The 15,312-nt window shown below is 40.5% G+C and overlaps 1 protein-coding gene across 1 annotated transcript; it reads left to right on the top strand.

The window, feature by feature from the left end:
- Positions 1–1,278: 1,278 nt before the first annotated feature.
- ZNF366 (zinc finger protein 366) lies at positions 1,279–15,022 on the top strand. The gene is made up of 4 exons (XM_015818564.2): positions 1,279–2,580; positions 3,583–3,774; positions 13,768–13,942; positions 14,422–15,022. The coding sequence occupies exons 1-4, from the start codon at positions 1,297–1,299 to the stop codon at positions 14,934–14,936; spliced, it is 2,166 nt and encodes a 721-aa protein (XP_015674050.1). The 5' UTR covers positions 1,279–1,296; the 3' UTR covers positions 14,937–15,022.
- Positions 15,023–15,312: the final 290 nt, after the last annotated feature.

Below are 15,312 nucleotides of genomic sequence, written 5' to 3' on the forward strand. Positions count from 1 at the left end.
ATGCCCGTTGCTGGTTGGCTAACTAGCAACAGGGTCTTGCCAGCCAATGGAATTGTGTGATTACAAGCCAGGGGAATCCCATAAAAGAGGGCTCCCCTGGCCCAGAGAGCCAGTCCGGATTTACTTTATGCCTTGCCAATAAACCAAGAGCTGACTGTCACTCGACTCGTGTCTTACTGCCTGCGCGATCTAACAGTGGCCTTCTACTCTTCTACCACTCAAAGGCCAAAACCGATCCATATAATGTGATGGCAGGTCTTAAGGGGGTTCAAAGAGAAGTTTTCCCAAGTCTTATCTGGAAATTGTAGACCTTGACATGTTCTGCATTCAAAACAAGCAACTGGCTATGCATGAAACTTAACGGGTTCTAAGACATGCCTTACTTTCTCTGAAATTAGCATTACCAACTAATCAACCAGCTGACAAACTAGTTAAACAGCTTAGTAAGTAAGGCAAGTTGCAACTGGCCACACTATTTTGAGTGTGACCCCTTCCCCAGAACTGTGTCACATTTTGCTATTCAATACTGAGTTTTAACTGATGGGGTAAGGCAAGCCATTAAGTGCTTGCTAATAGCCATATGAATTATATTTAATTAATTTAATTGCAATTGATATTTTATTCAATCAATTGACATTTGAGCATTTTTGGGGGGATTGCCACACCTTTTCCACTGTGCCCCTAGGATATTAGTCAGAGTCTAAGTGTGGTTCTTGACCCCAAAGGAATATACTGTACAGCATGAATTTAGGAGTAGGATGATGGCCTAAACAATTATTTCCAGTTCCATGATCTTAATGAATAGGAATGTTCATACTTAATGTTCATTAAGTATGTATGAATTCATATATGTATGTATGTATGAACTTTTTTGACATTGAGAGGCACGTCTAAATGCAGCCATAGTGGAGCAGCAGAAGTAGCCCTTATCAACCATAGCTTGTACTCATTTTTTAATGCATGGAAGAATTAGACTGAGTCCTTTCATGTGGAGTTACATGGCATAAAGCTATATTAAACAACTGCATGAAGTTGACCAGATTTTTTTGTTAAAAGCCACAAAGACTGACAAATGCCAGAACCCAGATTTCTGGCCTAGAAAAATAAACTTGAGGCTAAAAGGAGAAGGCAGACAAAGCAGAATAGACCACCATCTTTTGTGTTAAACTGTCATTTAAGGATTTCCACTCAATTACACTTCATATCAAATAACAGCAAGCAGGAATAAGATTGGTTTTAAAAAAATGTTATTTATTATTTGAAGGAAGCTAGATCATCCAGGAGAACCTCAGTGCAATGAAGAAAGAGGACACACATTGCAAGATGGACAATATACAAGCCTTTTCCTTTGCTCATTGCTTGGATCCTATTGTAAATACCAATGTAGCTCCACCCCTCAGTGAGGAATTCAGGACACAGCTTGCCCATTTTGGATACAGCCCTCCCACAGACTTAGAAAACTTCAAAAGCTCTTTGGAAGGGGGATCTCGTAAACGTAAAAGCATGCCAATGAAAATGCTTTCCACTCTCCCTCCAGGAGATCCCACATCTCCATTGGACAAAGCCGAAGAAAATGTTGATGGAGGTTCTCCCAGCCTCCCTTCAATATTTCAGCATGAATCCACACAGCCAAAGTACAATGCTCACATGATTGACCTCTGCAACCTTGGTTATCACTTTTACAGGACTCTGGAACACTTTGGGACACAGCATATCAAAGAAGAACCAATAAAGCCCAAGGTTCTATGGCCTGGCCCTTCCACTTTTCTGCAGGCTCCCTATTCATACTATCCCAAAATTCATCCTACTCTAATGTTTCCTTTTATGATGCCCCCAGATTTGCATTTTAGAAATCCTTTCCCATTAAAAAGACCCCTGGAGCCACCCTTCAAAAGGGTTGAGTTAAGTGAGCAAGCTGAAAAGAAGCAAAAGGTGGAAAGAGTAGATGTTAATATTCAGATCGATGACAGCTATTACATTGATGTAGGCGGGGAGCAGAAACGTTGGCAGTGCCCTATGTGTGACAAGTCTTACACATCCAAATACAACTTGGTCACTCACATTTTGGGGCACAGTGGCATCAAACCCCACGCTTGCTCCCGGTGTGGCAAGCTTTTCAAGCAGCTAAGCCATCTCCATACTCATATGCTGACTCATCAAGGCACTCGACCTCATAAGTGCCAAGTGTGTCACAAGGCCTTTACCCAAACGAGTCACCTGAAGAGACACATGATGCAGCACAGTGAGATTAAACCTTACAGCTGCAGGATTTGTGGAAGGGGTTTTGCTTATCCCAGTGAGTTGAAAGCTCATGAATCCAAGCATGAGAGTGGCAGAGAAAATATTTGCATTGAGTGTGGTCTTGACTTCCCAACTTTGTCTCAGCTGAAGAGGCACTTAACCACCCACCGAGGTCCTATTCAATACACTTGCACTGAGTGTGACAAGATATTCCAGTACCCAAGCCAGCTGCAGAATCACATGATGAAGCACAAGGATATTCGCCCATATATTTGCACTGAATGTGGTATGGAATTTGTGCAGCCGCATCACCTGAAGCAGCACTCCTTGACTCATAAGGTAAGCTAATGCCAGGGATTCTCCAATAGTTGTACTGGGGGCATAAAACCCTGCTAAAATGCAAATATTTTTAAGTACTTCTAAACTGAAGGTAACAGAGAAGTCACTTCCAGATTACTACCATCTTTACTTCTCCCTAACCTTAGAAACACTTTCAGTCTCAGTAGAAATGACCCTTACTGCAGCCAATCTTGAAATTTCAAGAACATCATACTTGCTGCAGCTGTCCAATAGGTGTTCACAAATTGACATTTGGCCAGTATCACCCTCTGTCTTTATATGCTAGTCCACTTATTTGGCTTTTTTTTTTAACACCTGACTGTGCTTTTAACTGTTTCATGAAAGAGAGGCCACCTAAACTCAATTTTTAAAAAAACCAGCACAGCATCACAGCAACATGCCCACCATGGAGAAGGAAGAGAGAGAAGGAGCTCAGAGGTAGATAAAATAAAAGTTCCCTTAAAGCAGCGGTTCTCAACCTATGGGTCGCGACCCCATTTGGGGTCGATCGACCATTTCACGGGGGTCGCCAAGCATTTTTTTTCCCCTTTTCCGGCGGGTGGCTTACCTCTTTTGAGCTGGGCCAGCTGGTGGTCGGCCTGCTCCGTCTCTGCCGTTTGCCAGCTACGCCTTGGCCGGCACAGGGGGCAGAACCACGCATGCGCGGCGCTCCCGGGCAGGGAAAGTCCTCGACTTAAGACCGGTTGGGTAGGCCTCGACTTACGACCGGTTTAGTCCTTGACTTACGACCGGTTTAGTCCTCGACTTATGACCGGTTGGGGGTCGCAGCATTAAAAAGGTTGAGAACCACTGCCTTAAAGGAAGATATCTGACCCAGAACTTGAAAGTTTGCAAAGCTAGATTCCTTTTCCACTGTGGTTGAGCCAAAGTGAATAGTCTCAGCTACCCCAGCCAAAACCAAGATCAAATTTAAAATAGAAAAAAGAAAAAGAGGGGTTAGGATTAGGAACCAACATTTATCTCATTCTTATGTTTTTCAAGGGTGTGAAAGAGCACAAGTGTGGAATCTGTGGCCGGGAGTTTACACTACTTGCCAATATGAAGAGACATGTCTTAATTCACACCAATATCCGAGCTTACCAATGCCACCTCTGCTTTAAAAGCTTTGTGCAAAAACAAACTCTCAAAGCCCATATGATTGTCCATTCAGATGTCAAACCTTTCAAATGTAAGGTGAGTATTTCTTACCCTAGGTCAAATGAACTAAAAGTTATCAAAATATTTTCTTAAGTCACCGGTGGAGAAGGAGCTGATAAATTCATTATAGGTTGCACAATAAACAACAAAGGCAACTTGTCATAAATATTATTATGTCTATGGCTAGCTGACAATTGCATTAGTAGAGATATGTAAATATCAATATTATTGAATTCAGAGCACAGGGATGATTTAATAAGATCTCAAAATAGCTCTTTTCATACATCATCATACAAACCAGTATGATTCACTTTCATGATGTCCCATATCTGCTTTCCTACGCTTGCTGGTAAGTTTGACCCTTATTTACTTTTAAAAGGAAGGAGATAAATTCGTGTTTAAGAAAATTAGAGTGAAAACAGTTTGCTGAACCATACCACAAGAGCTTTTGTTTCCAGTAACTCCCAACATGCTTTAAATCTAACCAATAAATCGTCCACTTTGGTGTGCATTTGGAGTGTACAGGAACTACTGTACTTTCTACCAACCATTGTTCAGAGAAAGCTAGCCAATACCAGAACACTAAAAAGGCTAGCCTGTCATTGTTCACTTTTTGTCCATGCCTGAGCATCCTCCCTTCCTAACCACTTCCAGCACTCCAATGATCAACAAACAGCCCCTCCTTCTTTTTCACAAAAATGAAAACAAATATGCGTTTGGTATATTATGGTGCTATTATCCTAGCAAGCCCTGAAAATTGCCTTGTCCAAGAAAATCCTGATTATGGATCAAGTCAGCAAAGTTTCATTTGAAATCATTTCCCAAAATGGATTTACTAAAACAGAACAAGATTCACCTGTAGATGACATAATAAAGCCTTTCCCTCCCCCCCACAGCACTGTGGAAATAGAACTAGAACAGGGGTAGGCAACCTTGGCTCTTTTATGACTCGTGGACTTCAACTCCCAGAATTCCTGAGCCAGCTTAGCTGGCTCAGGAATTCTGGGAGTTGAAGTCCACGAGTCATAAAAGAGCCAAGGTTGACTACACCTGAACCAGAACATTGCAGCAGATCTGCTGGAAAACAGAGTAAAGTCAGTGCAGTGTTTCCCAACGTTAGCAACTTTAAGATTTCAACTTCCAGAATTCCTTGGCCAACATTGGAGTTCATTCTTCATTCTTCATTATTAGGAAAGAAATGTCAGTGAATCTTAAGCTAACATATTTATGAACTTTCTTCCATATTACCTGGTATGAGTGATCTTTAAGGTAGTATTTAAAAGAAACAAATCTGAGCACTTTCTCATATCAAGAGATTGGGAGCAGGAGCAGAAGCAGAACTATTATTTTGCTAATAACAAAAATATTTATACCAGACCAGGACAATCCACTTATTGTTGTGGTTATTGTCATTCAGTGCCAATCTACAGCTAAGGGTCAATATAACAAGCAGTGGGTTCTTTGGGGGATTTGATGAAGTTGCAAACATCTGCCTTATGTAATTTGCTAAGTAAAACCCCACTCCTATTCTGGACTGAGGCCTGACATTCAAATCTACAATACAAGAAATGAAACCTATATAGACTTGTGCCTATACATGGTTATAATGTTAATTAGGATTTCCAAAAGATACTCATTTCTGGAATACATAGGCGAAATAGAACAGAACAGAACACAATAGAATAACAATGGACCTTGGAGGTCTTCTAGTCCAGACTCTGCTCAAGCAGGAGAACCTATACCATTTCAGACAAGTGACTGTCTAGCCTCTTCTTAAAAATTTCCAGTGATGGAGCACCCATGATTTCTGAAGGCAAGCTGTTCCACTGGTTAATTGTCCTCACTGTCAGGAAGTTTCTACTTAATTCCAGGTTGCTTCTCTCTTTGATCAGTTTCCAACCATTGTTTCTTGTCCTGCCCTCTGGTGACCCCTCTTCTTTGTGGCAGCCCCTCAAATACTGGAATACTGCTATCATGTCTCCCCTATTTCTTCTTTTCTTTAGACTAGCCAGACCCAAGTCCTGCAGCCATACTTCTCTTTTAGTCTCCAGGCCTTTGATCGTCTTAATTTCTCTTGTCTGATTTTTTTTCCAAATTCTCAACATCTTTTTTGTGATATGGTGACCGAAATTGGCTGCAATATTCCAGATGCGGTCTTACTAGGGTTTTATAAAGCGGTACTAATACCTCACGTGATCTTGATTCTATGCCTCTGTTTATACAATCCAGGATTGTATTTAGTTTTTTTGGCTGCTGCTGCACACTGCTGGTTCATGGTTAAGTGATTGTCCACTAGGACTCCAAGGTCTCTCTCACAGTTACTGTTTTTAAGCTAGGTCTTGCTCAATCTGTACTTGTACCTTTGATTTTTCCCACCTAAATGTAAAAGTTTGCTTTTCTCCACATTGAAACTCATTTTGTTGGATAGGGCCCATTGTTCAAGTTTGTCAAGATCTTTTTGGATCCTGAATTTGTTTTCTGAGGTGTTGGCTACTCCTGCCAGTTTGGTGTCATCTGCAAATCTGATGAATTCCCCTTCAATTCCCTCATCTAAGTCATTGATGAAGATATTGAAGAGTACTGGGCCTAAGATGGAACCTTGTGGTATCCCACTGCTTACTTCTCTCCATGTGAATGTAGTGCCATTGAGAACTACTCGTTGAGTATGGTTTGCCAGCCAGCTACAGATCCATCTGGTGATGATGTTGTCTATTCCACCTTTTTCTAGCTTACCAAGGAGTAGGATGATACACTACTTAGCATGATTAATAGATAATGTTAATCTGTTATGTAGGTGATAATTGTTCAATTTTTTCTCCTTTTCTGGAGATGGGGTACTTGGACTGATGAAATAGTGCCATAGTTTCATTGTATCATTCTTTGACTCTTCAGTTGCTGCACTAAATCAGCCTTCCACACTTTTGTGCAGTGTTGGGTTTGCAGTTCCCAGAATTCTAAGCATTAAGGCCATGATAGCTAGGTATTCTGGAAGCTGCAGTTACAATATATTTATCAACTATCAAATAGGACAAGAGGGACTGAAATGAGGACGCATTAAAACTAGAATGCAGACTTTGTCTTCGAATTTCCTTTTGAGTTTATTCTTCATCTTGAGATTGCATTTCATAGCACTTAGTGTGATTGCTAGTCTGCTGATGATAAATATATCTGACATTTGTATTGCACATTTCATTCCAAAGGGAGGTCAAGGATATTTAACAATTTGATATACTGGCTAAACACGTGAATCAGTCTGTGCATGTTGCCTTTTTTTTAATCAATACAAAATATCAATTATGCCTATACCTAAAGACAGAAAATATATTAGCAACACTAAAGGAGACAATGCCATATTTTAAATGGGATAATATTAATTGAATTCCAGCATAACTGGCACAACCGTGTCAAAATGAGTCTATTGAAAATGCTATTAACTTTTTCATGCAAAGAGCTGCATCTTCTGGCAAGCTGCAGAAGAATACAGTCAGTCGATGCTACCCCTGCCTTCATCTTTCATTGTCAGCACCCTCTCGGATGGCAGCTGTTTCTAAAGACCTCCAGTGGGCCCCCAATCCCCTATTTACTGAATGAGGCAAAAATCCCTTTTAACTCAACTGTGAGCTCAGGTTAGGATTGCTTTACGTTTTTTTGCCCCCGGGAGGGCACAAGATCAGCACATGGCTGCAAGAGGAAGTAAATATGAACTAGGGCATTGGTGACTCACTTTCATCATTTCTCTCCCTCAGGAAAGAGGGAAATACATTGTAAGAATGGAATTCTCATTAGGCAGTGTGAGCAGGCCAGACTTTGTCCCATGAAGCCTCCTTTGGCTCCAGAGACAATGCTATTTCAATGCCGTCCTGAGGTGCCACAATCACGCAGTTCATCTTGTTGCTTCATTTCTGGTTTCTCCTCAGTCTCATCTGGGAGGCCTCTGGCTTGCTCCTGGAATTCCTGGAAATGCTTTCTGGATGATAAGGTGACCAACTTTTTTACAATGAAAAGGAGGACACAAATAAATAGAAGAAAAAAAATATCGTAAATAAAAGAAACATTTTATTCATTGCAACAATAATACAGAATACACTATAATATGATAAATGCATAATAAAAAACATTTGTAACAATAACATTTTATATTGTAATTATGCTTACATGCTGCGCCCCTGCCCACAGCTGCCCTGCCAGCACTGCTGCCCCGCCATGTAGAGCGGGCCCCGCGGCTCCCAAAGCACCCGCTGCGCCGGCTCCAGCCCCAGGGGGCAGCCCGCCATTGACACACCCCACCTGCAGCCAGCCCGCCAGCACCACCGCCCACCCTGCACAGCCCCGTGTAGAGCAGGCCCCGTGGCTCCCAATAGCATGGGGGGCAGCCGGCCACCACCATCCCTCACACCCCTGCCTGCAGCAGCTCCGCTGCCCCTGCCTCTTGCACCCGCAGCCATTATTGCCCTAGCAGGGCCGAAGATCAAGAGAAAGTTGCCGTGGCATCGCTGCTCCAGTCTCCTCCAGGTATCTTTGGGACTAACTAGGAGATGGTGTAGTTGGGTAGCAGGGAGGGGTGCAAAGTTCGTGCCAATTTGCCTTCGCTGCAGACAACTTACATGTGCAAAGTTTGCCGGCCGGGTGTTTTGGCGCGCTCAGCAGCAATTCCTATTGGCTTTCGAAAGCCAATAGGGGAAGTAGCACAGCTCATGCAAAAGTTGAAAAAAAACCATAAAAAAAGGTGCCGGAACGCCGTTCTGAGCGTTCTATGAGGGAAAAAAAAGCCCTGCAGATTAGTCTTCAAATATTGAAAAGGAGGACATGTAGGAGGACACTTTTCGAGGGAGGACAGAACTTTAAAAAGGAGGACTGTCCTCCCTAAAGGAGGATGGTTGGTCACCTTATGGATGAGCCTTTGTAAACTGGACTTGCCTTGGGAGGCCCCAGAAGTGAAATGAAGAGCAAAGCAGAGCAAAGCAAACTTAAGTGCAGTTTTCTAACAAGGGAGCTATGACTGGTATATTTAATTCAAAACAGTGGACTGTTTTGTGTAGCAAAGTGGGCTGACACAAAAATGATGAAAGATATCTGATGATTTCATTATGCAGATTATGCATATTTGTGTCATTGATATGATTCATTCGCATCATTTGCCCCTCGTCCTTACTAGTGCTCTAAAGACACCCATTGCTTGTAGTCCTGTCAAAACAAATCACTATTTTAGGTTTTACATAGGGAATCAGGCAACAAAATGAATTACTCTTATTATATGTTACCATCTTCATAAGAGAATGGCAATAAGGTGAGGTGCTTGCCCACCTCAAAAAATACGCAGGACCAAGGCAAAACCTATAGTTTATGTGTAAATTAAATTAATTACATATACAGGATCGCTCTTCTTGTACCTAATCAATTCCACCTTCCAGGATATTAAAATTTGTACCATAAATTGGGAAAATAATAGTCCTACTGTAGTCTGCAGTGATCAGGCTCCTTGAGTATTAAATCCAGTGCTGTGCATAAAGGTAAAAAACATTCAGGCACACTGGAAGAGGTGCAAAGAAAGGCATGAAAATGGTTAAGCACAGGAAGCAAAATTATGCAGGGAGCAACTGAGGTAGGATAATAAGACAGCATTTTTTTTCAAACACCATATGGTGTCACAAGTAGTCCATGGCGTGTTTGTTATCATCATCCAATAACCAGATTAAACCAGATTCCTGTATTAAAATGAGAACTAAAGTTCTATCTAAAGTCCTAAATGCCCTTTTCCAAGGCTTTTATTCTATGATAATCACTCACACCTTGGAGGAATTTTAGTAAGCCACATGAAGCTCTGATGTTTGCCTTTGAGGTAGACAGTCAGGAAACAGAAAGCACAAGATATACTGCAACTGTAGTTTACTGTATTGATAGAAGCTATACTAACAGAATTTTCAAAGCCTGATAGCATTTATCCTTCCTTCTTACGCTAAACAAGGTCAGTCATGAGTTTCTTTCTTGCACTTTTCTGTTTTCCTTGTCTAACTTCATGTTTTGTTACCTACTTTTTTTGAGGACATTTCTGTTCTCTAATACCCATTAAGCCACAGGTAATGTCTTAACTATAGGAAAACCAGGAAACAATGTGCCTTTTCAATATCTCTATATTGCACCAAGTAACTTTGTCAAATAATTAAGAAGGATGATGGCTTATCAATGGTGGGATTTAGCCAGTTCGCACCACTTCAGCAGAACCGGTAGCTAATTTTTTGTTGCCCAGGCCCAGAATGGACTTCCGGAAGCGGCATCCACACAGAGAACCGGTTGTTCACATATCTGAATCTCACCACTGTGGCTTAAGCAGAGATATCTACCTGGAATCTACCTGACTGTGCACTTCAAGCAATGTCAGGCAGCTGGGCCTAACCACTGCAGCTGTTCCATAGCAGTTCAAAGCAATACGATGGCAGGAATACTGTAAGGACTTTTAATTGGAGAGAGATCTAGATAGCCAACATTACTGCTGCCATCAAAGTTATCCATTGTTAGCAAACTCACCATGGTCTACTGGTATGACAAGATACCTATTATATCAATATCAATTCTTATCTAGAACTTCCTCAATCCCGGATTTGGACTAATGCTTTTAAAAATATAATTTTATCGCTTTAAAAACATTAGTCTTTGCATTACTTCTTAGGTAAGGTGTTTATATCCTTGTAGATCATGCACTGGATAAAGATGGCTCAGTGACTAAGACACTGGGTTTGTTGGCTGGAAATTTGACAGCCAGGTTTGAGACCCAAACGTTGTGTGACAGGATGAGCTCCCATTATTTGCACCAACTCCTGCCCATCTAGCAGTTTGTAAGCATAAATACGCAAGTAGATAATTAGGCACTGCTTCGGTGAGAAGGTAACAGTGCTGGCCACCTGACCATAGACGTATCTTTTGGCTCCCTCGGCTAAAAAATGGAGATGAGCGCTGCCCCTTAGAGTCAGACACCACTGGACAGGGGAAACCTTTACTTTTATCTTTTTGCAGGAGGGAAAAAAGCATGAATCCAACAGCCATCTGATCTTTGTTGCACTGAATGGTCAGATGGAGAGAAACTAAGATAGTCAATAGAAGGAAGGAAATCCAATGGACTGATTTTAAATCCTGACAGTTTTGTTCCTGAAGGGTTTCGACAGGCAGCAGCTGAAACTGGCCACTTGGAGAAGGGGGGTCGGCCTGCTTGCAAGAAGCCCTGGAGAATTGGGGCCGCTTGGCTGGCCTTCAGCAAGTTCAGGCAGTGACCAGATAGCCGCTTTTTGGCACCATGCTCCTCCTGAACAGAAGGAAGGATATCGCTGTATGAGCTGCTTGCTTAACAATGGCTTGCATGTCCCCAGGGAATGGCCTGCAAATAGATTTCATCTTGCTTTCTCTTGTACTTTTTGGAGCTTCCTGTTTTCTCACGGCCCTTTTGGACACTTTGCAGTCTTTCTCCCTCTCCCTCTCTCTCTTACTTTCAGGAAAGGAACACCCTTCTTATTAAACCGTCTTTTAAAAAAGAAGAAAGAAAACAAGGGTAAGACAGCACAGCAGTGGCCTTTCTACCTCTCTGCAGGCTTGGGCTTTCTTGGACTTGTTTCTCAGAGCAAAACAAAACAGCCTGCTTTCCTACGGAGCTGATCACAAAGACCAGATGTGGCCTCAGGGCAGAAGACAGGCTCTGTCGCTAATATTTCCTCAGTACTTGGATTTTTTCCCCCTCTCCAACGAGCAGTGCTATCTGCAGTCTCTTGTATGAATCCAGCCAGACATTGCAGGTTTAGCTTACAAATAACTACACAAATTTTGTTTCCAAGTGCAGCCATGTAGTTAATGCATGAATGTACTGAAACACCTGTCCCCTGTCCATGTCAATGCACACACATGCCCTTTGTTATCTTAACTATTGTCAAACATTTGAGATTCTTTGTTTGCTGTTTGCAAAAGGATTATAGTTCCAGCCTGTTCAGGTTGATGCTGGAATGAGTCTTTAGAATAATATTTTCTAAAATAGAATGCTGAATTATATTCAGCAATGTCCCTCAAAATGTACTGAACAACCTGGGACAACTTTTACAATAACCATGGTGTTCCATCATAAGCTACTAATTTGTCCAAAATGTACTTTGTGTCAGTTTCAGTAGTGAAGCAAAGTGAAGACTTCAGGCTTCAGCATTTAAGAAGGGCCTCAAATGACCTTTAAGAGAATGGTAAATAATCAGGAATGCAGCAGAAGATGGTGCCAACATTCACAAAAATGTATCAAGTTTTTTTACCATTACTGATGTTGCTTGGCACAGCATTTATTTTTTCTTTCCTCCATTTTTAAACAACATTTCATAGCAATAGGACTGATTAGAATGGGTTGTCTATAAGGATATTTAGGATGCCTAAAATTACCTAGTTGTGCACTGCCTCATTTTGCAAAATGTGTACCAATATGATAGTTGGCTACTGAATGGTTCTAAAAAGAATTAAAACACTATTGTAATACTGACAAACTTCTGCTGATCAATTTATCGTCTACAAATTTGTCTAGTAGAATAGTCAATATATATTTGGGATGGAATAAATCAAGGCTTTAAAATGACAGAATTGCCCTGTCATGCCAGTGAGCATAGTGTGGATTTCTATTTAAAATATTTCAAAAGTTAACAAGCAATCAATTCATATGAAGTGTGCAGCCTTTGTATGAACTACTTGGCAACCTAGGATGAGAAGAAAAAAATGGCTGCAGCCATGCTAATTTGTAGAGTTTATTCGTCTCTGTCTGTTGGAACCATGACACTACTCTCAGAATATTCCAACAAAAAAGCCAAAATGAGTTTCAGTGGCCAACTTTCCCCACTGGGCTAGACTGCTTTAATACAATAATAGTTTTTCTCCCTTCCCTTTATCCCTTCCCAGGAAAGCCAAAGGTTTGGTAGAGAGAGCAAAAAGTCCATTAAATATTAGCTGGAAAGAAACATGAGCAAATCAAAGATTAAATAAGAAACAGAAATATACTTGAAGAGGAAATACAGAACTTCCTCTTCATCTGTTTAGTTTTCCTGTAGCATACCATGCATTTTCCCTCAAACAATAGGAATCCCAATTGTAAACACACACCATCTTCTAGAATGGTTAGCCCCGAACCTGACACACTCAGATACATTGCATTCCCATCACACCAGGGAATGGCAACTGGGGATGTTGGAAGTGACCGTCCATTCAACCTTGAAGGCACAACTTCCAAGAAGGTTGTATAAGAGTGATCTGCGTTTCTGGATAAGCTTGTACAATTTCTCAAATAGGCCTAAGACCATTCAGAAACTACTCTGCAATAAATCTGAGTTTTTCCTTATATTTACTCAGCCAGCATCCAATATAAATACTTGCCTGTTGTATTTATATTTTTAGGCTATAATTTTGTTTCCAGATCAAAGAATATTCAGTAATTTCAAAGCCCCCTGTACTCTCCATTTTAGTGAGTACAGTATCAAATTTGAATGAAAAAGAAGCATATCAAATTTAGCTGTAAAGACATTCCTTTTCCATGAGGACCTATCTATTTGTGATGGTTGAGTTTCATTCATTGTAGAATGGAATTAAAAAGTGGAATTTCTTCCAAATTTTGGATCTATACCCTAACCATAACCCTATAGTCAGCACTTAGATTTCTATCTCAGATTTCATCTTTTTTGGCCATGTCAAATCTGACATGTTGTAAAAAATATACTTTTGGGTAATTTCTATCAAGCTTCTCAGAACTAGAAGTCTCACAGGCACCAATTCAACGACACCATTTTTGAATAATTCATTTTATTTCCAGAACTAGAAAAGCCTAATCTGACAATTTAGAGAAGTGTTCATTCTTTGATTGAGATTAAAAGGAGGCAATAGAAGAAATGTTGCAGATTTATGCTTCAGAAAGAGAAACTGCAGAACTGGGGAGAAGTTGACTCAGGGTAAACAGGCTATGTCTGAAAAAAAATGATCTCTTTGAAAAAAGGTGCCTCATTCTGATTCTCATTGGTCTTTTGACAGCTGTGTGGAAAAGAATTCAATCGAATGCATAATTTAATGGGCCACATGCACTTGCATTCTGACAGCAAGCCATTCAAATGCCTCTACTGTCCCAGCAAATTCACCTTGAAGGGGAACCTCACCAGACACATGAAAGTCAAACATGGAGTCATGGAAAGAGGATTTCGTTCTCAAGGTAAAAACTGGTAACTAGCCTTATTTGTATTTCATTCAATAATATAATGACATTATTTAGATCTAGAAGTTGCTGGAGTTTATTTGTGTAACAGAATCAAAATCATGTCTTTAATTGAACCAGATTTTGTGAAATAGGTGTAAACCACTTAGAGAGGGCTGTAAAGCACTATGAAGTGGTATATAAGTCTAAGTTCTATTGCTATATATAATAAAATCAAGTGTTACTTAGAATTTCTATAATAGTCCAAACTTATCCAATATTTCTGCAATAAAAACTATTCAAAATTGCCAAGAATGCCAAGTGAAATAGCAAAAAAACCCTTTTTATATTCCCTATCATAAATTGCAAAATAATCATGAGACACAAGTTGAAATATTCTGCACAAAGCTGAAGATCAGAGTCACTGTAATTACAAAATTGACATGGAATGGGAAATGTATCCATTAATGCATTTGTCTTGTTCAAAAATATCCTAGGATTTGCAAGGGAACAACTGAGCATATCACAAACGGATACCTCAAGAAGCCTAGAACAGGAAGAACCTTTTGACCTTTCCCAAAAGAACCACAGGCAAGGACTTTCCTTTCATTCTGACAGGGAGACTGCGAAGCAAAACACAAGCCATGATGAAGAAGACAATTGCCAGAGGGCAGAGCAGTATTCCCCTCGCATGTATGACAAGGGCAAGAACCCTAACAGACTGCAGGATCCTCCAGGCGAAACAGAAAATGAGGTTAAAGATTTCAGAGAGTCCTACTGTGATGGAAAAGAGAAAAAGTTCAATGACACCATCGAGGACAAACAAGAAAACAGAAGGGAGCAACGCCGGGGAGAGAGAGACTTTGTGAATCACAATGAGGAATATCACTTCGAAAGTAATAGATTCACTCAGTCTCTGTCTGACTATTTGTACTTTCAACACAGGAACAAGAGTTTGAAGGAGCTGTTGGAAAGTAAAATGGAGTCACAAGCTGTTTTTCTGGAGATCTAAATGGATATCACTGAATTATCTTTGGGGAAATGAAGCGTTTTCAGAGTTTTTGGCTAACATGAACTATAAAATTTACCAAGACTGGTAAATGATAGCAACAATTATTAAAAAATGACAAACAAAACTAGCAAAAATAATTTAAGACAAATATTCCCTTGTTCCTTCAGGTTTTCTGTTTTTAACAGTAATATTTTAGAGATTAATCTAATCTATCATTCTCTTCCCAAAACCTTGTCCCAATATTTGGACCAGGTCTACATGTTCAGCAGAACAAAGTGGAAGAATCCTGAGGTAGTAAGTATAATAGATGGCATACAATATAGTCTTTTTTTATGTTTTCCTATGTGATAAGTTTTTTTCCCATCACAACTTTTTC

This window comes from Protobothrops mucrosquamatus, unplaced genomic scaffold (genome assembly GCF_001527695.2).
Source record: "Protobothrops mucrosquamatus isolate PMUCROS unplaced genomic scaffold, P.Mucros_1.0 scaffold762, whole genome shotgun sequence".
NCBI classification, from domain to species: domain Eukaryota; kingdom Metazoa; phylum Chordata; class Lepidosauria; order Squamata; family Viperidae; genus Protobothrops; species Protobothrops mucrosquamatus.

Coding starts and splice junctions, on each gene's coding strand:
- ZNF366 (XM_015818564.2), top strand. CDS start 1,297: ATGAAGAAAGAGGACACACATTGCAAGATGGACAATATACAAGCCTTT. Junction 2,581..3,582: donor AGCACTCCTTGACTCATAAG/GTAAGCTAATGC, acceptor ATGTTTTTCAAG/GGTGTGAAAGAGCACAAGTG. Junction 3,775..13,767: donor TCAAACCTTTCAAATGTAAG/GTGAGTATTTCT, acceptor GTCTTTTGACAG/CTGTGTGGAAAAGAATTCAA.